The 24498-nt window shown below is 48.2% G+C and overlaps 1 protein-coding gene across 2 annotated transcripts in view; it reads left to right on the forward strand.

Annotated features, from left to right (window-relative positions):
• The window catches only part of HERC3 (HECT and RLD domain containing E3 ubiquitin protein ligase 3), a 1960519-nt gene that overhangs the window by 1318647 nt on the left and 617374 nt on the right, over positions 1–24498 (forward strand). For both annotated transcript variants that reach the window (XM_069630741.1, XM_069630742.1), the window contains one exon: positions 19824–19935. In XM_069630741.1, the coding sequence (XP_069486842.1) occupies positions 19824–19935 (112 nt within the window). The remainder of the gene's footprint in view (positions 1–19823; positions 19936–24498) is intronic.

Here is a 24498-nt window from a genome sequence, read left to right on the forward strand (position 1 = left end):
GCATACGCGTGCATAACACGTGGACAAGTGGTGCAGTAAGCCCCCACCGCTGACAGTGCGGACACATTCCCTAAGCAACGTGTGGTCCGAAGAGAGGGGCGAAGTGGGGAAACCAATCGGTAAAGCAGTCCGCTCGGATCTTGGTGCGCAGACAGATGAGGGATAAGTAACCACATGACACATCGGGAACGAAATATGAGAGCTCCGGCTGAATCCCCTAGGAAAGAAAGGAACAAATCCAAAGGTGCAGAGACAGAGCAAAGCGGATATGAGATAAGGGCAACACAAAGAGACATCGGAAGCACGACCATGACGCAGTAATAAGAGCCGGCTACCTAAGAGGTAAGCCAGAGGTGGGGGAGGAAACAACCTGCTTACTGAACCCCAGGTGGATCCACCTTCAAGATACACGACGAACGCTGCGCATACAAATGCACCTTCAAAGAGCGAGAGTAAGACCAGAGATTGCCATTCCCCTGGGTGACAAGCCTCATGATCCGGGAACTCCATATCAAAATACAATGCACCAGAAGAGGAGCTTGAACTATATGTAAAGGGCTCCCCTAGACACCAGGAGGGGGATCCGAGGGCAAGACAAGCATTACATCCAGAGGCCCACAGAAAGCGAGGCCCAAGAACATTGACAAGAACAACAAAGGTAGGAAGCAATCCAAAAGCTTGTAAAGAGATAACTCTCTTGCCTACAAGCAGAACCAGCCACTGGATACAAGGTGGGCACAACATAATTACATGTGAGTGAGCGTACCACCTGATATACTCTCGGGAGGCAAGAACTAGGTACCCCGAAACCAGAGGCATTGACTGGTCAAAACTAAAGGAACCCCTCCCCCCATGACTCAAGGAAGAGGACTCTGAGAAGCGAAATAAGCACATCTACCCGGAACACCCGGAACTTGTGAACAACAAAGGAGGAAGGTAACGGAGTAGCTTAAACTGGGGGAAAAGATAAGAGTGGAAGACAGGCACCCCTGAATAGGATGGCGAAAAAAGCGGGCAAAACCATGGGTCCTATCTCTGGGGACATAAAAGCCATGATGCAAATCCAAGAGTTGACGAAGAAACAAATACAAATTCCGGCACAAATCCACTCATCAGCAAACCCAGACTGGACAGCAGACATTGAAGATCCACCTACGAGACGATCTGATTTACAAGACATGCTGGCCGAGATTAAAAAAGAAATCAAGGACTTCAACATAGGCCTCACAAAATCCATCACGGAACTGACAAAACAGGTGTCCACAATCGAACATAGGGTCGAGGAAACAGAAACGGCACTGTGTGAACAAGGACATGAGCAAGGAGAATTAGCCAAACACATGGAAGCAGTGGAGTAACAGATGGACTGGGTGGTGGCCAGACAAGAGGACAGCAAAAATAGATCGCAGAGAAATAACATCAGACTTGGGGGTATACCAACAGCAATCCCTTAAACGGCCTACAAGAATGTCCATGCGATATTCCTTCAGGTGTTGGATGACACAGGCACTGAATCGATCGTCCTGGATAGGACACACAGGCTATACAATGCCTATCAACAGAAAAATAACCTGACCCCCGACGTGATCACGAGAGTGCATTTGTATCAAGTGAAAGAACAAATAATGAAGGCAGTAAAGGGGATGGAATCATTCCAATACAAAGATGCACATATCACTTTGTACCAGGACATGGCACAGGCCACGCTCCAGAAATGGAAACTACTTCGGATGGTGACCAGCTGGCTATGGGATAAAGGAGTTAGGTACAGATGGCCCTTCCCCGTGGGATATGATTCGAGTAGCAGGACAAGAGATATCACATAACGAATGAGGAGGAAATGATGGACTTGATGAGCACGGATGACGGTACGGGCTCAATGGATTCACTTCCTGAGAAAGACTCGGAACACTGGTCATCCCGGACAAACAAGAAAGAAGGGTGGCGACAGGGGCACCCTTATTCAAAGGGTAGGGGAAGAGGTGTGAGGTACAAAGAGGACACCTGAAGGAATGCTGGACAGACACTGGCGATTAAATGCAAGTAAGACAACCTCCGAGTGGGGTGGGAGATCCTGAAATAAGTTGGAATTCTGGTTAGAAGAAGTTGAGTGCTTTGGGGGGGCGGGCACGGATAAAAGCCATTGTGGTCTATGTACATGGACCAAACAACGATTAGGGTTAAAGTCCATGGAAAGCACTAGTTGGGAATGTTGGGGGGGTGAGGAGGTGGGTTGAATTCAGTTTTTTAAAGTACAGAGGGTATAAAATGGAGGGGGAGAGGGCCGAGAGGCGAAGCCGACGAGAGAAGGCCAGGAGAAAAGACCTCCTGTGCTCTTTGCAGCTCCGCTGCGAGCACGTTTTCCCCCACTCCAGCTGGATGCTGGATCAGCTGTTCTATCGTTCGGAACAACCGTGTGTTCCATTATAATCCCGCCCGCCGCGTGTGCCGTCCGGAAACCTGCTAAAATGGATGCCTGAGCAGTTTCCATGGAAGCATCCACAACATCCACGAAGACTGCTGCCCATTTGTCACGTCGGCTACCCTGCCCTTCCCCTCCTGCTTTAAATGGAGGGGGAGAGGGCCGAGAGGCAAAGCCGACGAGAGAAGGCCAGGAGAAAAGGCCTCCTGTGCTCTTTGCAACTCTTCGCTGCTTGTCTGCCGTTTGCCCAAAACCTATGCCGCACCTAGAAGGTAAGACGCACTACCCTTGCCAGCTTCTCTCTAACCCATGCACCACTTCAAGGCATCTCAGGTTGCGCGCCCGTACTTTGCAAGCCGCCATCAGATCACAGCCCATCCCCACGAGCACCCGTAGTACACGGCTATGCTCACGTACTGTACAACCCTGTCTACTCGCTGATAAGGCCAGGCTCCTCCGCACAACCTCAAGGCCCGCATCCACTGCAAGTATTACCAATACAGCGATAAAGTACTTAACCCTTCATACAATTGTACTGCCTCCATAACAAATGTGACTACACATGTGCCCACCACCACTGAAAATGAGCCCCCCAGTGTAAACTCTGTGTTAGGCAGAAACCTGTGCAGTTCCCTTAGGGACCACTGCAAAAGGCTTAAGACTACAGGTTTTGGCAGTAAACCCAATTGGTAGCAGTCCGCACCACCCAGATTTACCTGGTAGCTGTGGCTGAGCAGTCAGACTTCTCTCAAGAAGAGTTAGGCAGTATATAGAGTATACACATTAGGTACCAAAATACATTAGGTCCCACCCTGCCTCGCCAGAAACTCCCGCCAGCTCACTAAGGAAAGGCTACTGCCCTTCCTCCAAGGTCCAGCCTTCAGACCACCTTTTTCTTCAGACCCAGAAACACTCGCAACAACCTATGATGCTGCCATCAAAGCAGCTATCTACTCCATTGTCCCTCTCAAACCTCACAAATCCAAACCCACCACCCATTCCAACTCTTGGTTCACCCCTGACCGCCTCACACTCCGCAATGAGAAAAAAGCCACACTCACACAGTGGGAAACATCCCACTCTGAAAAAGATAAGATGATCTTTAAAGCCCTATCCACCCAATACAAAAAGGCAATCACCCAAGCAAAGGCCAAATCTTTTAAATCCAGAATCTCGGAAGCCCAATCTAGCACAAAAGAAATCTTCGCCATTCTCAGAGAGTTCGAGACACCCACTCCCGCCCCCCAGAATTTCGACAAAGACTGGTGTGACGATATACAAACGGCCATGCAAACCAAATTAAGCCTCCTCAAAAACAAAATACTAGCCACTTAGCAAGCCCTACCCAATAAGGATATCCCTGTCCTACCACCTGCCCCGGATCCCCCCCTACCCTTCTCCTTCAAACCCATTCTGGAAAAAGACATCAACATAATGAGGAACATCAAACCCTCTAACTGCAAAGGTGATGCTTGCCCAGCCTCCATTATCAAAGACTGCACGGAAGCGCTAGCTCCCTTCCTAACAGCCTTTGTGAATGCCTCCTTTACCACAGGGAAAGTCCCCGCCTCCCTCAAGGAAGCTTGGGTGGGCCCTCTTTTGAAAAAACCAACGCTCGATCCCACCTCCCCCAACAACTACAGACCCATCACCACTGTCCCATTCCTCCTCAAAATATTGGACAAAGCAGCCTACCTGCAGGTTCAGCACTTCATTGAAGAGAACAAACTCCTTGGACTCCGCCAATCTGGCTTCCGCCCCAGACACGGGACCGAAACCGCCCTACTTGACCTGAAAAACCAGATGGACGATGCTAGAGACATGGGTAAACCAGCACTTCTACTCCTTGGCCTATCCGCGGCCTTCGACCTCGTGGATCATGGCGTCCTATGCCACCACCTTTCCTCCACTGCCTAATTCTCCCCAGAGACCACAGTTTGGATTACCTCCTTCTTACAAGACAGAACCATGCAAGTATTCTCCGACCTAGCCGCCGCATCAAAAACCATTATACTTTGTGGTGTGCCCCAAGGCTCCTGTCTCTCCCCCACCCTATACAACATTTTCACACGACCCCTCTTCCTCATCCTCGACGCTATGGGCATCTCCTACACCAACTACGCCGACGACACTCAGATCCTCCTCACTCTCACAGGTAACTATGACACTGACTTCCTGACCCTCATCAACCTCTACAACACCATCCAAGCCTGGATGGCAGACAACAGACTATGCCTAAATTCTGACAAGACGGAACTCCTCCTGGTAGGTTCCCCCGACACGCTAAAAAATCTAGATGCCCAATTCAGCCACTTCACCATTGATTCCATTAAAATTCCGGTCTCCGATTCTGTCAAAACTCTGGGAGTCTACCTGGATTCCAGCCTACCCATGGATAGACAAGTCAACGCAATAGCCTCTGTAGCTGCATATCATGCTAAACTTAGACCAATCTCCTTGCCAAATAGTGATGGAAAGATATACGCAAAAGTCCTGGCAAGGAGACTCGCACCAAAACTGCCAAGGATCATACATGAGGACCAGGCGGGGTTTATAATGAACGGAGACACACAAGATAATATTAGAAGGGCTATAGACCTAATAGATCAGGGCACAAGAACAGGACAGAGATTTGTGTGAACAGCTCTAGACGTGAGCAGAGCGTTTGCTAGCCTGGATTGGGGGTTTCTGGAACGGGTGCTGGGGAAATTTGGAATAGGGCCTGCTTTTAAATGTATGATACAGGCTAATTTTCGGTTGCCTTCTACAAGATTCATGGTGAATGGGAAGCTCACAGAACAGATATGAATTCAGAAGGGGGCCTGCCAGGGCTGCCCATTGTCACCTTTAATTTTTGCAATGGCAATGGAACCTTTTGCAGCCACAATTAATCAGGGCCCCGAAATTAAGGGGATCATGACCAAGGGAGAGACACATAAAATCGCCCTATATGTGGACGATGTACTTCTCTTCCTAAGAGATACAAAGCGGCCCCTACCGAAAGTGATGAATAGGTCAAAAGAATTTGCAGGGGTTTCGGGATTTCAGATCAATTTTAATAAATCTAAATCCCTCAACATAACTGAGGACCAGAGCGAAATCTAGGAACTGTCCAGAGGCCATCCACTGCCCTGGGATGAACACGAATTAGAATATCTAGGGATAAAGTTAACAAAATCCTACGAAACACTATATAAGGCAAACATTCCACCCCTCTGGAAAGCGATCAGAGAGGTTCTGAATAGATGGTACACACAAGAAATATTGTGGTTTGCGAGGATAGCTGCGGTAAAGATGACAATTATCCCCCGACTATTATATATTACCAGCTCCCTCCCAGTGAATATACCTCCAAAATGATTAAATCCCTACAAGATGAGATCATCAACTTTATTTGGCACAAAAAGAAACCCTGATTCCAGAGATTGACACTTCTACGTTCATTTTGGACTGGGGGACTGGGAATCCCGGACGTGAAAAGGTATATCTTAGCAACTCAGCTAGCTCCCAAGCTACAATGGGCAAAACCGGAAGAGCATAAAGATCGGAGCAAAATAGAGCAGGTTGTTACCTCTATCACTCTACTCGCACTACAATCTATACACAGATGGAATAGAATGGCAGGGGGCCCATTACTGAAGGCAACAGTAGATGCACTACAAAAATGAGACTTGGCATTGCGGTGGGGGGAAATTGCCTCAGGTCTGGGCCCACGCACCCCGATGTGTCATAATGCAGACTTCTCCCCGGGATGAAGGTGGCCTTCTGGGAAGGATGGGGGGTATAGAGCACTCTGAAACTAAGGGATTTTTATTAGGATGGCAACCTACTCCTGTTTGAGGATTGTAAGAGCACATTTCACATAGGGGAGGGACATAGGTATAAATACATTCTGATCAGACACTGGATATCCCAGAGGGAAGTGAAGACAGTGGGCACACAAACTCCAATAGGATTGGAATTAACTATGAGCGAAGGGGTAACTATAAAGGGGATCTCAAGGATGTATAGACTGCTAGACAGAACGCAATACACAAGCGATCTAACTTCTATGACCAAATGGGCTACAGACCCATGGGGTTGATATCACGGAGGAGGAATGGGGTCAGATCTGGAGGAGAGCCCAAAAACCCTCTAAATGTACTGCTATAAAGGTATCAGTCTATAAAATATGTTATAGATGGTAGCTAACTCCCCAGAGGTTGAACGCGGTGAATAAAGATCACTCGCCCCAATGTTGGCAGCAATGTGGGGAAACGGGAACCCTAGGCCACATGTGGTGGACATGACAAAATCTACTGGAAAGAAGTACTAGCTCAGATTAAGAAGATTACAGGGACCCAACTACCTGAGTCACCAGCGGTAATACTCTTGGGGGCGGAAGTGGAAGGGGTATACACAGCAACGGGAGGACCAGCGACCATCATCACACATTTACTAACAGTGGCCCGGTTGACTGTGGCTCAAAGCTCGAAAGTACCAGGGGGTCCTGCGAACACATGCTGGTGGATCAAGATCTGACGGGTGATGGCAATGGAAAAAGTGTGTGCTCTTAGGAATGGGACATACCCAGAATTATTGGGGACTTGGCTCCTCTTCCATGAATATGTTAAGGAAAGGGAACATGTTTTGTAAAAACCACGAATGCTGCGATGTACAAGCGTGATCGGAGCTCAGGTCACAGGACCCTGTACAATATAAATGGAGGAACATATGTCCGTCGGACAAGACAATTGATTGAGTCATGCCCATTGAGATTTCATTTCAAAGGAGGGGCGGGGCGAGGGAAGGGTGTTAATTCGAACAGAGGATGCCTTAGTCTTCCCCTCCCACAAGAGGGTCTACAACATGCTGTTTCAGATTCCACAGTATGTAGCCGGTCGTCGGATAACCATGCAAAAGGCCAGGCACTTTGTCTGAATAATGGCTTCTTGCATTTACATAGTTCCGCACACTCCGCTGCACTCCGCTCCTATGCAAGAGTGACTTGTGAAACAATAGACGCATTCGCTCACTGCAGTGGTGGACAAAGGAAAGCCTCTTAAAGGGGAAATCAGTCAACAACCCCGCAGTTGAAGCCACTCTAATCGCAGATGCATTGCTATCAGGGTGGGGAGCGCACTTTCTCCATCAAACCGCATATGGCGTGTGGATACAGGCATAAGTGAACAAACACATCAACGTTCTAGAGCTTGTAGCAGTTTTCAAACCTCCATATGCATTCCAAAGACAGCTAGAAGGGAATTACAGTTCCAGTCCTAACAGACAGCACGACAGTTCATGTTCTATATAAGCAAACTGGGTGGGACATATTCTCCAGGTCTGTCCAAACTAGCGCAGAACATCTGGCAGAGCAGAAACGTACAATTTCCAATAGAGCATGAATGGCAGTGGCACACAGATATCATAAACAACATCTTCTCAAACTGGGGTTATCAAGACATAGATCTCTTTGCAACAAAAGGGAGCGCGCAATGCCCAGACTATGCATCCAGGTATCTCCAAGCTGTGTCCAAGGGCAATACACTGTGGATGAATTGGTCAGGGAGATTGCTGTATGCTCCCCCTACCCAAACCCCTTCACACCTCTTCTCAACAAGATTATCCACAAGATTCACCAGGAACAAGTCTAACTTATCCTGATAGGCCAATGTGGGAATGCCAGCCATTGCTCTCACACCTGCTCAAAATGTCACTTTGCCCTCCAGTCAAATGACAGTGCCCTTACAACATGCTCTCCCAGCATCGGCGGACTAGACAATGCAAGCGCTCAAGTCTCCTGCAGCAAGCAAATCCACTGGTGACTTCTGCAGCATCACATGACCCCATGTTACTCGTGGTAACGTTCATATTCCTGGGCCCTGTCTCTGGAAGCTATGCGACTCACTGTCCGTCCATCGAAGTGTTTGCCTCGGTCCTATCCTCAAAGAAGAATGCCCTGCCGTTGTGCAGCACCTTAAGTTTAGCTGGGTATATCAGCATATATCGCAGTTTTGCCTTGTGCATGCGTTTCTTAGTGGGATTAAACATTGATCTTCTTTTTTGTACATACAGTGTGTAGTCGGGCAAAATGGAGAGGCGTGAGGAGGCCCGTTCAATGACGCCTGCCTCTCTGCCAAAAGCAAGTATGCTTTCTCTGTCTTTATAGTTCAGGATGTGCGCTATCAATGGCCTCACAGTGGCCCCAGAAGGAGGACTTTTAATAAGGGATCTGTGTGCACTCTCCACCGCGAAGCCCTGTGAGAGTGCGCCAGGACCCACCTCCTGTAATAGCAGAGTTTCAACATACCCCATAGGGTCTGTGCTCTCCAGCAAACCCAAGATCTGGATGTTGTTTCTCCTGGCCTTGCCTTCCGAGTGTTCGCCACAACGCTCCAGGGTCTTAATCCTGTCTGATCATTCCCGCTCCTCTGACCCCACACTCGTGGCATTTGTAGTGTTCTCGCGCACCTGTGATTCACTCTTGTCGGCCAACATCTGTGCATCCTGCCTGAGCGAACGCACATCCACAATGACTGAGTCTAGCTTGTGTTCAAGTGCCGTCTGCAGCACTGCAATCGCAGCCAGGATCCAAGAGTCACCCTGCTGGGCTGCCAAGGAGGAAGGCTCAGCAGTCAGCTGCTCACCAAGTGGGATGTCACTGCTGTCTACATTCTTGCCGGCGTAGACCTCCATCACTGTTTGCCCGGCATGAGTGCAGAGGTGAAGATGCAGCCTGGGAGCACACAGTGCCAGCAATACGTAATCGCCACTTAATTTAACACTGGTGTCCCTGATCTTGCACGGGGGTCTTAAGTAAGGCACCACGTGCCAGGCTGGGCAACCGCTCAATACGCGTCCGAAGCACGGCACGCAAAGACCTCCACCACACTCACACAATCAAACACTGTCCAAGTGTTGCGGTCTGAAGCGCACACACAGGAAGGGCTTCCAGACCCTTTGTCAAAACGCATGGGCAAGAGGGAGGCAGACCAGCAAGGCTCTATGAAGACACGTCGGTGGCAGACAGCCCCATAAACACAGGGTTTTTGATAGCTATTAGCCAACCCCAAAGTGCTCCCATGAAATTGATCCTGTGGCCCATCCAGTACACCAAATCCCCAGCAAGACCCCAGCTGAGAAGACAAATATGACCACAAACTCCAATAGGATGGTAATGTCAATACTGCTTTGACAGTATGTGGAGGGTACTTTTATAAAATCGCTGCTCTCGCTCCTGAACCCGGACCTCCTCGCTCCTCCGCCAGCAGTCCGACGACTGTTACTAAGGTGCCTGCCAAGAAGGTTGGGAGTCGGGATGAATCCCTGCTGGTGTTACAACCCCAGCAAGAGGCCAGTTCATTCCCTCACGGAAGCCCGCGCCCCAGGTCGCACACATGCCAGTCCCTGTGGCAAGGGAGTGCAGGGCTAGTTCAACTGCCACATTTGTGGCCCCATGGGGGGCCTGTTCATCTGCAAAACCTGGTGAGGCTGCGTCCCAGGGGTCATTCACTGACAGTGTGCTCTTCTGCTCCCACCAGCCACGTTACCATCAGAGGGGCCCACAATGCACAAGGGTTAGGCCGCCTTGCGCGTGGTGGACCCCCGATGTACATTCCAAGGGCAGCCAAAAGCGAATCCCAGCACCCAACACATAGGGCAGGAGGATGTTGTGGAAAAAATGTGTGTTCCGGCTGTCGCTAAAGACCCACACACGTAGCACCCGGACATCTCCACCAGCAGCTCTCAAGTAGATCCGAGGGCCTCCACCTGAGACCCACAGTCCGACAGCCGCCTCACTCGTCCCGGAAACTCTTCACCTCCTCCCCAGGGGCGTCGTGCATGCAACCCTCATCTTAAGCTCCCGCAAGAAAGATCAGCCCCATAGGATGTGCACACGCAGGGGCGGTCCGCCCCACCTGTCTGCTGGGGCGCAGCCCTCCAGAGCCAACCAGCAATCTTCTCTCGCCCCGTGGGGCACCCACAAAGCCAGCCCGTCGGCTGTGCACGGCTTCCACCAAAGCAGCTTCCATCACTGTTTGCCCGGCATAAGTGCAGAGGTGAAGATGCAGCCTGGGAGCACACAGTGCCAGCAATACGTAATCACCACTTAATCTAACACTGGTGCCCCTGATCTTGCACGGGGGTCTTAAGTAAGGCACCACGTGCCAGGCTGGGCAACCGCTCAATACCCGTCCGAAGCACGGCACGCAAAGACCTCCACCACACTCACACAATCAAACACTGTCCAAGTGTTGCGGTCTGAAGCGCACACACAGGAAGGGCTTCCAGACCCTTTGTCAAAACGCATGGGCAAGAGGGAGGCAGACCAGCAAGGCTCTATGAAGACACGTCTGTGGCAGACAGCCCCATAAACACAGGGTTTTTGATAGCTATTAGCCAACCCCAAAGTGCTCCCATGAAATTGATCCTGTGGCCCATCCAGTACACCAAATCCCCAGCAAGACCCCCGCTGAGAAGACAAATATGACCACAAACTCCAATAGGATGGTAATGTCAATACTGCTGTGACAGTATGTGGAGGGTACTTTTATAAAATCGCTGCTCTCGCTCCTGAACCCGGACCTCCTCGCTCCTCCGCCAGCAGTCCGACGACTGTTACTAAGGTGCCTGCCAAGAAGGTTGGGAGTCGGGATGAATCCCTGCTGGTGTTACAACCCCAGCAAGAGGCCAGTTCATTCCCTCACGGAAGCCCGCGCCCCAGGTCGCACACATGCCAGTCCCTGTGGCAAGGGAGTGCAGGGCTAGTTCAACTGCCACATTTGTGGCCCCATGGGGGGCCTGTTCATCTGCAAAACCTGGTGAGGCTGCGTCCCAGGGGTCATTCACTGACAGTGTGCTCTTCTGCTCCCACCAGCCACGTTACCATCAGAGGGGCCCACAATGCACAAGGGTTAGGCCGCCTTGCGCGTGGTGGACCCCCGATGTACATTCCAAGGGCAGCCAAAAGCGAATCCCAGCACCCAACACATAGGGCAGGAGGATGTTGTGGAACAAATGTGTGTTCCGGCTGTCGCTAAAGACCCACACACGTAGCACCCGGACATCTCCACCAGCAGCTCTCAAGTAGATCCGAGGGCCTCCACCTGAGACCCACAGTCCGACAGCCGCCTCACTCGTCCCGGAAACTCTTCACCTCCTCCCCAGGGGCGTCGTGCATGCAACCCTCATCTTAAGCTCCCGCAAGAAAGATCAGCCCCATAGGATGTGCACACGCAGGGGCGGTCCGCCCCACCTGTCTGCTGGGGCGCAGCCCTCCAGAGCCAACCAGCAATCTTCTCTCGCCCCGTGGGGCACCCACAAAGCCAGCCTGTCGGCTGTGCACGGCTTCCACCAAAGCAGCTTCTGGAGGGAAGAGCAGCAGGCGGGATGTCCGCAGTCCCCGACAGGGCATCCTCTTCTCAGCAGTCAGCGTGGGTCTCAGCGCACAGCCCCCGGTGCTCCAGCAGGGCGTACACAGCTCCCCTGTGTATGGCGGGCGCCATCTTGGGAGCAGGCATCAGCAATTTCAAACAAGCCGTGAGCCCTTCTGCAATGCCAGGGGAAGACCGCCCAGCAACAAAAACATCCATAAGGTGTTCAGCCAGCCAATCCGGTCGAGGAAACGGTGCACCATGACAAGCAGCGGATCGATGAATGCATCAGGCAAGAGCTCACAAAGGCTGCCTCCTCACTGCATGGTCGCTAGCCACACACCCCTTATAATGTTATGATAATGTTATGTTTAATGTTTAGTACATTATATGTATCTACAATGACATGTAACTTAATTATTATTTCTATCTTTATTTTATAAAGTTCATTGATATTATTGTATATGCAAAGTAAGAGACTTCAATACGTATGTATATGGTCTTGTAGATTTATTTTTGAAAATAGTCTATTTTTTTAATTGCAATTTTTTGGAGGAATTATGCTTCTCTACATTATAATTTAGTTTATTACGTAGTAATTTTGTATTACAAAAAGGTTATACCTTTTTTTACATTATAGGTGTACATTTAATATACTTTAGAAAGATTTGACATTTTATACAATAATTTGTTTTTATGTGTGAAATTGTTATAATTGTATGGTAATATTGTTTGCTTTTAAGTGTGTGGGTGAGTTAAGATTACCATTGTTAGGCAGAAACCTGTGCAGTTCCCCCTGGGACCACTGCAAAAGATTTAGGACTACAGGTGTTTGGCAGTAAACCCACTTGGTAGCAGTCTGTACCACACAGATTCACTTGGTAGCTGTGGCTGAGCAGTCAGACATCCCTCAAGAAGAGTTAGGCAGTATACAGAGTATTCACAATAGGTCAGGAGAACACAATAGAACAAGTAAACACTGACCAGGGCTTGGTATAAAAGAGATATAATTATTTATTTAAAACCACATCTAGAAAAACTGTTACGAAGTTCGTTGGTCGTGTAGAGTATGAACAACCCCTCTGTCCCCAAGAAACACCCTGACAACACCAGAAATACTGTCAGCGTGATTATTAAGGCCACAGGTGGAAGTCCCCAAGCCAGGACGCGGGACAGCCGGAAGAACCCCTTGAGCGCTGTAAGGCAAGGTAGAATGGTTATGTAAGTAGGAAAGCAGGACACAATCTTCCCAAATGCAAATACCAAAACACTGGAATACCTGTGAGGACTTGTGTCTTTCCCAAGGCTGAAAAAGGCGTGAACCTCCAGAATGTGGCTGGACAAGGCTGTAAGGTAGAGCAGGTAACCACCTATTGTAGGACCGAGGTCCTAATGAAACACGTGATCCGTAGAGCACTCCAGGCAGTCCGAGGTCAGAAAACAGATGATTCAATGTTCCAGAGCCAATGAAGGGTTAAGCAAGGACAATCCGTGTAACAAGGGTAAGTCGGCAATAGGCAATCCAAGTTCCAGAGTCAGTGAAGGGTTAAGCAAAAACGATCCGTGGAGCAAGCGTAAGTCGGCAATAGGCAATCCGAAGTTCCAGAGTCAGTGAAGGGCTAAGCAAAGACGATCCGTGGAGCAAGCGTAGGTCAGAATAGAACAGGTCCTTGAACGAAGAGAGAGCGTTACGTGATCCTAGTTGAAACAGCTGTGAAGCAACGCCTTCGGTTTTCGAACTCCTTTTATCCCTGGAAGGGACGCACGTGACAGTATCACGTGAGAAGCGAACCGAAAGCGTTGTAGCGTTGCTAGGCAACTAAGAGTCACGTGATCCGTGACGCGCCGGGCAGCGCCGGTCTCCGCGAAGGATGTGAGTTCCTGGAGTGAAGGAGTCTCCACTTGGTTTGCCACAGCCGTGAAGGGCGATAAACGCCAGCTCCGCCAAACATGCCATGCCGTGCCCTGTTGTGTGAAACGTGAGTGGGAAACGAAGTACATGAATCTGAGCGTGTGTGCCAGGGAGCGCGGATAGAGGTAGACGCGGAGGGGCGTGTCCTTGACTTAGTAGGAAGCGGTGTGACAAAAACACACAGGCACTAATAGTAAGCAATTCAAAAACACGGTCACTAAAAGATATACACTCCCTTAAAAGAATAGTAGACAAGTCTTAAGTAAAGCCCCACTTATTTTCAGACAGCGGTGAGCGCTTAACGTAGATGGCACTCTAATTTGTTTTAAAAAGGGAGAGAAAAGCAGAGAACAAATTGAAACAGATCCCAACACTTTTACAAAAACATAACGAGAGGAAGGCAAAGTAAAACCGTGAATTCAGAGACAGTAGTCCTGATCCGCTTTAAGAGGATCGAAACGAAATGTGTCCAAGGTCAAATGGTTGCAGTGCACAAAAGTCTTGTAATGGTACAAAAAGGAGTTGGACCAAAGAATGGGACCAGTTAGAGGGTCAAGGCGGCCAGCCCAGTCCAGAAGGTTAAGGGGTTATTATTACCTTGTAGCAATCTTTAGAAAGGGAGACCTGGCAGACACGGTACCTTAAAGTGGTGAGAACACTCCAGCGGGGGCAGTTGTTCCTGGCAGCGGATGCAAGTCGTGCTTCGTCCGGGGAAGAGAGGATCTCGTCGTGGAGGAAGACAGGAGTCCGTTGTACTGCCAGGGAAGAAACCAGCCGCGGAGTTTCTCAGGTACAAGGAGCGGTCCGTTGATTCGCTGTTCAGTGGTGAGGGGCTATGCAGCCGCCGGGGTGTTTGGCACGGGCAGTTCGACCACAAACCAGTCTGGGGTGCGAAGAAAGAAGGTAGAACTGGTTGTGCCCACCAGTCAGGGGAAGAAGCCTCTCCAGCCGGGAGATCTTCTCTGTCGTCGGGAAGTGGTGAGTCGGTTCCGCAGGGCTCCACCGGTGGTGTTGTCGTGGTAGGTCGGCTCGGCTTCTCCCTCTTCGGATTCTCAGGTCCTGTGGCGACTTCTGAAGTTCCAGTCCCCAAAGCCCTGCTTTTATGCAGCATACCCCCATTCACTCAGCCTAGCTGTCAATCAAACATGCTAAGTGGTGAGCCGGCTGGCTCACCACTTGGGCCAATCACACAAGAGTGCGACTTGAGTTACCAAGGTAACTCAGTCCAGGGTGCCTAAACCCCCTCCCACACCCCATGTGGTACCCAGACAGAGTGGCACCACTTTTAGAGGCTTCTGTGGAGAAGCCCGCCAAAAAGTGGAACAAAGGGCTCGACTTGGGTTGGAGTCGCAGAAGAGAACACAGACGCCATTTTAGAATCGAGTCCTGGCAAAAAATACCAACCGGCTGATCAAAATTAATTAAATAAACCGGCGGTATGTTCGAGGCTATGAGAATTAAATAATTAAAGTTGGTAGCCTCGAACAATAGGAAAATCCCATAGGAAAATATTTGCGGTCGAACAAGTAGTTTCCACTGCCACCAGCCAAAACTCGATCAGGGGGGACGGAGACGTGCCCCCTCGACTAACAGACCCCGGGCCAATCGAATTGCCCCGACCAGTACGTCCACAATATGATGGTTTGTACTGGTTTCTGTTAAATATTTTGGGACTAGTAAAGCCAATGGTGACTTTACATGCCCTGGGAGACAGTAGTCAGTCCCAGGGTATGGAGTATATGGTGGGGTGTCACTATGACACCCCTGTGTTACTGCACGGAGGGTGCTGTGTAACACACATAGTAAAAACACATGAGACCCTATGGAGTAAAGGACCCCATAGCCCATAAAACACATTACCAGTCAAAGGAACACCATAAATCATGTCCAAGAGTGGGAGAAAGAGTCTCACTCTTGGCAGGAGATAAAAAACAAACTCCAGAAATCCAGCAAAGCTGCTGGGGGACTCACTAGGTTAGGAAATTCAGCCTAAAGAGAGAATTCTCCCTAACAACCATGATATTTGATTTCATTATAATATTTTTTACATTTATTAATACAGTTTATTATGTTGTTACCTTAACTTTATTCTTTCTGATGTTTGTAGACTTTAAGTTTTTGTTGGTTTAACCTGAACTCTTTTGTAAAAAAAAAAAAAAAATGCACATAATGTAAACTTTTATTTTTTTACGGTTGCATGATTATTGACTGAGTGTGTTTTGTAAGTGTGGTGTGGCATAAGAGCAAGTTGCCTAACAGCATGTGTTGTAAGTATGTGTCATAAGTGCATGTGTTGACTGAATCGGAGGGGAAGAAGGATGGTGCCCCTGTAATCCCACCAAAGCCAAAAAGGTGGAAGAGATGACCTGCTTGAGAAGCCTGGGAAGAGGCTAAGGCAACACCTCGTTAAGACCCTGATAGAGAGACCAGGACAGAAGCAGACCCCTGAAGAGGAGAGGGGCAAAAATCAAGGTCCCCTTAAGACGTGAGGGGCAAAGAGAGCGAAAGAGGGGAAAACCAGGATCCATAGATAGATATATCAGTAGTTTAGATAAAAAGGACTCCAGCAGCGCTAAAGAACCCAGTAAGTAGCTGTGTCTTTCCCACAGGTGCAGTTTTCAGCATTCAGTTCTTAAGGACTCGAGCCCTGTACCAATGAAGGTCCCACCAACCCAGGAAAAAAAAAAGCTCCTCCCAGAATCTCGACCTTTAAAACTAAAGTGTAGCTGCCACCAACTTACTCCCTAAAACCTGTGTAGGGTGATAAAATCTCCCTAGGGAGAAAGTGGGGAACCTGAGAGGCACCCTGTTAATGAGTACCTCAAGGGCAACCCAGTACCATATACCGTCTGGAAGGTAAGAAGTGACATAACAGCAGGGGGACTTCACGAAAAGTCCCTCTGGCCACCAAAAAGAGATCAATGAACCATAAAAAAGACAGGGAGAAAAAGTAAAAAGTTGAGGGGTGCCAAAAAGTAGCCCTGGAATCCCCAAAATAGGAATTCTGGCTTAACGCAGGTTATTCACACTCAGAATTTTGCATCAGTCAATGGTGCACAAATATGCATTTATCCCCTGCATGGAGTGAGTGCAGATAGATAACAAGTGGTTGACTAGGTAAAGCACATTTGTTTTTTGTGCATACATGGTGTAATACACTGAAATTAATCACAGACCTCTGCCATATCCTGTGGGGGTGGAGGCTGGCTATAGCAGGGATGATGAAGAGCCTTGTGGGGGTGCAGCATGTGATTGTGAATCTTTTCGTAGCACTCCATTCAGTGCTAGATACTTGGTCTGCGTTGTTGAAGATGGCTAAGAAATGAAGGTGGTTTAGGACATTAAAACCTTTTGATATCTGTCAGAAGTTTGTCATAAATAGCCATCTGTAGGAGGTTGAAACTGTGTGTGCCTGTGTTCATGGTATGCAATGGATATAAAAGCATTTCTGTTCAGGGGCAGGGCAACACTGGATGACATGGCATTCTGTATGAATGCTGTGAGACAGGCATGGTATTGAGAGACACAGACTCAAAGATACGTTTTCAAAACCTTTTTTCTAAACGTTCCTGGGTTGGTGTAATGCCTAACTGGCCCTAACACTAAATGGATGGTTCCCTTAACTGATGTTCCTAAGGGCCGTCTAAGTCTAGAAGTCCAAAATAAAAATCTTTCTGTGTTTAGACCTATGCTTGCCCTCACTCTGTGACAAAAATGTGTTACGAAGTCTTTCAAAAGCAAAAGGTGGTGGTTCAACAAAAATCGGAAACCAGGATTGGGTCAGGTGGTCTTCTCGCCAATGGTAGATTGGACAGCTACGAAAGGATTAGTTCAATCAAAAGGGACTGTTCATAGGACCTTCTCCATAGTCCAAACAATGTCAATGTCTTTAATGCTTTGTGGATTCCTTCCCCAGGTTTCAATTCCTTCAGTAATACAAAATAGACAATATTTCATTTTGATAAGCCTCGTAAGGTTACCTTCCACTAAACTCAGACCTCTTTCAAGTGCAAACACTTTTTGGGCCTCTCAGGGTTCCCTTCCCCAAGCGCAGGCCCCTCTTGAGCTTAAAAGAAAACACACGTTCAGTTTGTCAGGATGTACCTGGTTTTCCATATACAGTTCTCTCAAGGGGTTAGCATCGAAGACTTTTGAAAACGCCAGGTTTATTTTCTCTTCCCAAGCACGACCACTCTGAGGCTTAACCCCTCTTTGATTTTCTTGCTCTTGACTTTTTCCTTCAGGGGCTGTCTGCACTCCTTCTTGTTCCCCTCTGTTTTCTTGCCTTTCCTTCTTGTGCCCACTGGCACCTTTTTTTTCCTTCGCCTGAACACTTTCACTCTCCTATTCATCCCTACTGCCACCTTTCTTTCCATCTCTTGCACACTTGCTTTACCTCTTCGTGCCTCCTGGCACATTCCTCTTTGCGTTCCCATGCACATTTGCACTTTCTTTATCTTTTTGTGCCCACAGGCACCTTTTCCACTCTGCCAGGTCGCTTGCACACTTCTCTCTCTTTTTCGGGTCGCTCGCAGCCGGTTTAATATAGTTTTTCTTCTTTGCGTCCCTTGCGCGCTCTGATTTCTAACTTTCTCTCAATCTTGTTACTCTTCTCTGTCTGCTTTCTTTACTAGTTTCCTTTTCTTTCCTTTTCTGTGCTCCGTGCTGCTTCATGCATATTCTTCTGCCGCTCTGCTTCAGTCAGTCGCATTCTCCTGTGTGTGTGTGTGTGTGTGTGTCTCTCTCTCTCTCTTTCTCTCTCTCTCTCTCTCTCTTTCTCTCTCTTTCTCTCTCACTCTCCCCCTCCCTCTCCCTCTCATTCTCCCTCACCCTCTCCACCTCCCCACGAGACTCACCTGGGCAGCAGCGTGGTGACAATCGGTCCCGCCTGGTTGTGCGAGCCTGAGGTCAGGGTTTCGCCACCCACCATTCGGACACCTTTGGAGCGGGCACAGGTCCCAAGGCAACCAGCAATGTAGTACCCGCCAACAGCAGCCTGCAAGATGCTTCACAACAGCTTTCAGGAGATCCAGCTCCCCAGCCACACTGCAGCCCCTCAAACACCTGGGCCTGCATCTCGGCACACAATTCTCCTCCGAGCTGTTGGTCTAGCTGCTCTCTGCTCAGTGGCTTCCCTGTTCCAAACAATATTCCCAGCTCGCTCATTCAGCTGTGCTGAACCACACCTATTATAGTTGGAAAAACAGTGAAGTGGAGTCAGGTGTGTGTAATAATTAGGGAATGCCTGACTCTGCCTGACTCTTTCAATGGGTCAACTTAAGTTCTTTCTAAAGCTGGTTTTCCTTACACTCCCCATGTTATTCGTATGGTTATCTTCACTGCTCCTGGTTGCCTTTTCCTCGTCCCAGTATTGGTTGGAAATGGGGCGGGCGTGATGATATGGGTTTGGATATGCCCCCTGAAAGCTGTGGGAAAGGGTTTTGAGGTAGAATGAGATTGTGGGGAGATTGCGTTCCTGCCACCCCTCCAGGGAGTGGTCTTGGTTCATAAGACAATTTTGTATTCTTGTCTGCGGATTGATTATAGGGACAGGAGCCTTGAGGAGGTTCATGACGTGGACAGGTAGAGGATGGAGGGATCTTAATACAGGAACTCTGCCCTTGTGTCAATTGGGTCTTCTTCCTCCCCTCTCTTGGGCAACTGACACCCTTCTTTCTCCCCTTTGTGTGACAAATGACAGGATCGGAATCGTATGCTATGACTCCTGAATAAAAGTTGTAGAAATCAACATAGCCCATGAAAGCATCCGGGATTTCCTTTTCTGCCCCTTTTGCCTCGGTAGGATACCGCGTCTCACCTAGGATATCCTCTACCCAGGTGATCCTCCCACGCTCTTCCACCCCCACGGTTGGGATACAAGAGCGATGGCCCTCCCCTGGCCCCCTGAATAGAGGAAATTCAGGGTTTCAATGGGAGAACACCCCTATATTTCCCAAAATGCTTTCTGCATGTTTGTGACTGTCAGTAGTGTTATTGTGAAGTAACATTACAACTGAAATTATTTCTGCTGTGAATAATCTTTGTTCTCCCATAATCTCCTCCTGGGTTTATCATATTTGATACATGCTCCTTTTTATCCCCATAAAACTAATTGTGTGTTTTTTTTCTTTTCAAGGAATGACGAACATTTTAAGACCAGTCCAAAAATCCCTGGCATCAGTTTATGTTCCATCAGAGTGCTGTTTGAAAAACTTCTGAACTCACACCATTCCAGACTACTTGAACAGGTGAGTTAAGGTTTCAGCTGTATTGATCAGTGTTATTTGATCGGTAATGTTAGTAGCTGATTATAGGGCCCATCCTGCCAGTGATCTGTGAATAAGGTAAAAGGACTCCTGCTCCCCACCTTTTTCCCGGCCCCACTAATAGCTGCATGTCTCCCAATTAAAGTCATGTTGCTGCCTAATGATGAATAATAGCATGATCATGCTGATGAATTTGTAACACAAAGTCTGCCTTTGACTTGTTTGAGGCTCATTACAACTTAACGAAATAATGCAGCGCTTAAAGAAGTAATAGTTTCAAACTTATTTTCAGCTATTCTAGACATTGGAAGAAGCAGCGGTTTGCCAAAGTTGAAATGCCTCTGACTGGTGATTTCAGATGGGGGTGGAGTGGAGAAGTGGTCTGTCATGGTCCACAGTGTTTTCAGAACTGCAAAAAGTCATTTTGCTACAGTTTTTTATTGGAGATATGGACCCTGAGACAGGACCAGGAAAATTAATTTTAAAATCGGCAGTCGTGCGGAATGCGGCACGGGAGTGGTCTGTGCGGTGCCGCAGTGCTGGACGCGTGTTGGCTTATATCGGATTACAGTGCATTCTAGCAACTTTTCGGCATTGACCGCCGGCAGCTGTGGCGAGAGAGAGGGATCAAGAGATCCCGCTCTTGCGGGTGAGTCCGTTATGCCACAGTGACTTTGTGCATACCTTAAATTTATTTTGGCTTGCGCCAGTTTAAAATGCTTCAGGTTCTCCAGCGGGTTATTAATGCAGGTTGAGCAAGCTCAAAAAAATCCATCGGCATCGCTCTGTTCTATTTCAGAGCTTGCTTCCGACTGCCGCACCTCGGGACTACCAGCTCTCTCTATAGTCTATAGTGATACAAGTGCAGCACAAGCTTCGGAAGCGCACCATTACCACTTTCCATCTCTGCTGCGTGGAAAATATGCGTCTGCTCCTAATAAACAGTTAATTGCAAAGAGATTTTGAGCATTTTATAGTTTTGCAGTCTAAGAAGCGCAGCACTGGTACTGCAGAGCTTGTTTCCTATTCTCAACAGGATGGCGTTGCGCCTGAGTTGCGGATCCAAACTGGGGTGTCCCAGCTGGCCTCTCAGTGCTCGACTGAATTGTTGTGGCAAGTTGTCGGCCGGAAAAGGGGACTCCGAGAATTGAGATAAAAGTTCAGAAGATGCGATTGTAGCAGAGCTGATGTACAATCTGGGTGACTCCAGAATGTGTATGGCTGGGTCTGACATGCCATGGGTGTGCAAGGCGACTGTGGGAAGAACCAAGTTGGCTCTTACTCCCCGTGCCAATCCCAATTATCCTGCGGTCCTCTTACTCTCCCGCATTGCGGGTCAGAAAATAACAGATTATTTTCCAAGATCCGGCTCCAGTACTGAAGGAAGGTCAATTAATTTAATACGTGCCACTGCCACTATTTATCACTCTCATATGAATGACCTCAGTATGATTGAATTCGCTGAATAGCCCACACTGAAACTAGATGTTTGCCCCTCTGCAAGTGAAGTTCAGCAGACCTGTGATGATTCGGTTATTGGATCGCCCACTGAATTGACTAACCTGAGGATTAACAATTTGTCAGGGGCAAGACGACTTCCGGGGTGGTGTCCCTTTGTATCACACCCTCTGGGAGGGTGACAAGCGAATAATACTCACTTCTCTGACTGTCTCTGCCATAAACATGGTGCTCAGTTCGTTTGTGGAATTGTATGACAATATCGGCAACGAGGTTAAAGCACATACTATGCTTTTGAGTGAGATCAATTTGAAACTTGAAATATTAGGGGAAGCACCATGTCTCCCCCCACCCACCCTCTAGATAGTTTCCAACCTATCACAAATCCCTATTCATGCTACTCCAATAGTGATACAGGGTAAAATTGATGGGGAGTGCGCAAGATCTCCAATTTCTGTTGCGGATATCCATGCAGGTGCTGAGGAAGAATTTAGTCAGGTGCCCTTTGCGGGAGGGGGGTCTCTGCTTCTCTGCACATAAGGGGTAAGAGAAGCCATACAATTGTTGGTGTTGAAGATGTTGATGCCATTGAAGAGGGTAATACGGATGTCACTCTGAGGGAAGTGAGTCGTATAGAGTCGAAAGGGGGTGGTAAAAAGAGCCTGAAATCAAAAAAGCTAAAAACCATGAAATATAAGGGTGCTTCATCGCATAAGTTCATACGAAATCTAACTATTGTTGAGTCTCTGAATCAGCCGCAAGTACGGGCAAGTAAAAATGGCTCTGTTCAATGCACTACTTTACTATTTGTTAGTTTGGAGGAATGTGACAATGTAAGTGTGGTGGAAATGTATGCCCTGGAGGGTGGAGAATGTGTGACTGCAATGAGAAGTGTGGTGAATACCGATATTCGGAAGAGGCAGGAAGTGTGTGTTCCTGCAGACTTAGCAGTCCAGACAGAGGGTGGACTTGGTCAGGAACTTGGTTGGGGTAGAGGGGAGACCAGCTTCTACCCAGCTCCTCCTATGGGCAAGGGTTCACTGTCCTGTTGGAAGCACAGGCGGAAATTAAATCCTTTGTCCTACCCCCTTCCCACCCCCCAGTGCCAACAAGGTGTGTCAGTGCCCCCATACGAGGTGGCGAGTAATGCATCCACACAGAATGGCATCAATTTGGATGTGACCTGGCTTTTGGGGAAACTATATTGTCCAGGTTCAGAGAAAAGTGTAAAAAACAATGGCTGTGATTCTGGTAGCTCCTCCTGACCCACCCGCCCCCATCTAATGGATTTCAGGGGAGGGGGGGACGGGTTCTCCGGCCATTGTAAGGCACTCTGGAAAAGAGCTTGGAGGTTGGACCCCAATTCACCAAACAGCCCCAGGAAATATACCTTGCTGGTGAATCAAGAGGGTAACAAATTATGCTTAACTAGCTTACTAGATAAAAACATCACTGTATGTTTGAATATAATTAATGTCTTGCTGATTTTTTCTGAAATCGCAAGCCTGAATGAAAATTCCTCCTTAGATATTGAAAGGATAGAATTTGCGGATAGGGTAAAAACGGCCAGGTGCTTCTTAAATTTTGGATCAAAAATTGTTATGGGCCTGGTCATTTCGGTAAAACGGAGGTTGTGCCATCTCTGTTTACGAGGTTGACTGTTGGGAGGACTACAGGGCGGAGCATAAAGGACAAAGGGTATTCTACTGCCTCACGGTTTCGGTGAATGCTAACGGCGGCCGGAATCGTGAGGTTGTCATTGATGAAGAAAATAGAAGTGTGCCGCAAGTAATTGGTCGGGGCTGATGTAAACGTTGTGGGAAAAGGGCGGCACGCTTGTTGGCCCTAGCAACACTTTTAGCAACACTGACCGTATAAAATGTGTATCTTAGAACTCACGCAGGAGTGTGCACTTGCTCTACAATGTTGATGCAATGTCTCTTTTAAAACAATTTTAAATTTTAATTTTTTTTATCATAACGCATTCAATACCAGCAAGTGGTTTCTAAGCGCGGGATCGAGATTCAAACGTGTGTTTTGCGCTGCGTTGTCTTGCTTCCAAGACAGACGCGTTGCCCCTGAGCTTACCTTCCTCCCCAACATAGTTGAGGACTGTTTTTGCTTAAAGCACACACTTTGCAAATAACATGCAGACAGGTGGATAGGCGGCCAAAGCATATGTATATTTTATTTCACACAATTCATTTGTGTCTTCCTGCAAGAGACATGGCTAACATCTTCACCTGTGATAGACAGTTACCAGGTCTTTTTCCAGGCAGAAAGACTGAGCGCTATCGGTCGCCAGGCCGGCACACTAAAAATTGAGATTCGCTCAGGGCAAGGGATAACCGCTAGAGAGGTCCTGAAACTTGTTTGGGGCGATAGCCATAGAATTCTCAAAGTGCGGTGACCCTAATTCATTCTTGTTAATCAATGCACTTGTACGTTCTGAATGCTCACAAGGCCTAGAATGTCCGCCTTTATCTTATAGTGTTTTAAAAAAAAAATATTTATTGATTATTGCTTATACATGAAATGAAACATTTTACAGCATTGCCTTATACTGTGCCTACAACAGTCACATTATAACCCATCGTGGGCACTTCCCACAACAATCTCCCACTCCTCCCTCAGAACTCCCACCCTCCAAGTTGCCTAAAGCACCAGTGTACTATCGATGTACATCATCCTACTTGATCCGGATTACCTCTAACCATTATTGGGGTTTATCCACCTCGTACGTTTCTGTGGCTACCACAGTAAACAAGAGTTTGTATCAGAACCTCCCATGCCATGATTTCCCACAGTGGTCTCCATTTGACTCAGCCGCACTGCCTCCTTCCGTGCCGCGGTTTTGGCCACTGCCCATTTTTTTCAAATCCTGCAACTATTCTTCCACATCAGGGCCTTATGGGGATTTCCAAGCAATAGTAATTCTGCGTTTTGGCCATTATGCACGCCAAATCCTTCATCTTATTAATGTGTTTCCTGTTTTTGGGGCGTGAAAAGTGGCCCAACAAGCATGCCACAGGGGAGAGTACATCCAATTCCAATCCCTCCTGCTCATTCTGCCCGCCACATCTTGCC

Source organism: Ambystoma mexicanum, chromosome 6q (assembly GCF_040938575.1).
Source record: "Ambystoma mexicanum isolate Mex_15411 chromosome 6q, UKY_AmexF1_1, whole genome shotgun sequence".
NCBI lineage: Eukaryota > Metazoa > Chordata > Amphibia > Caudata > Ambystomatidae > Ambystoma > Ambystoma mexicanum.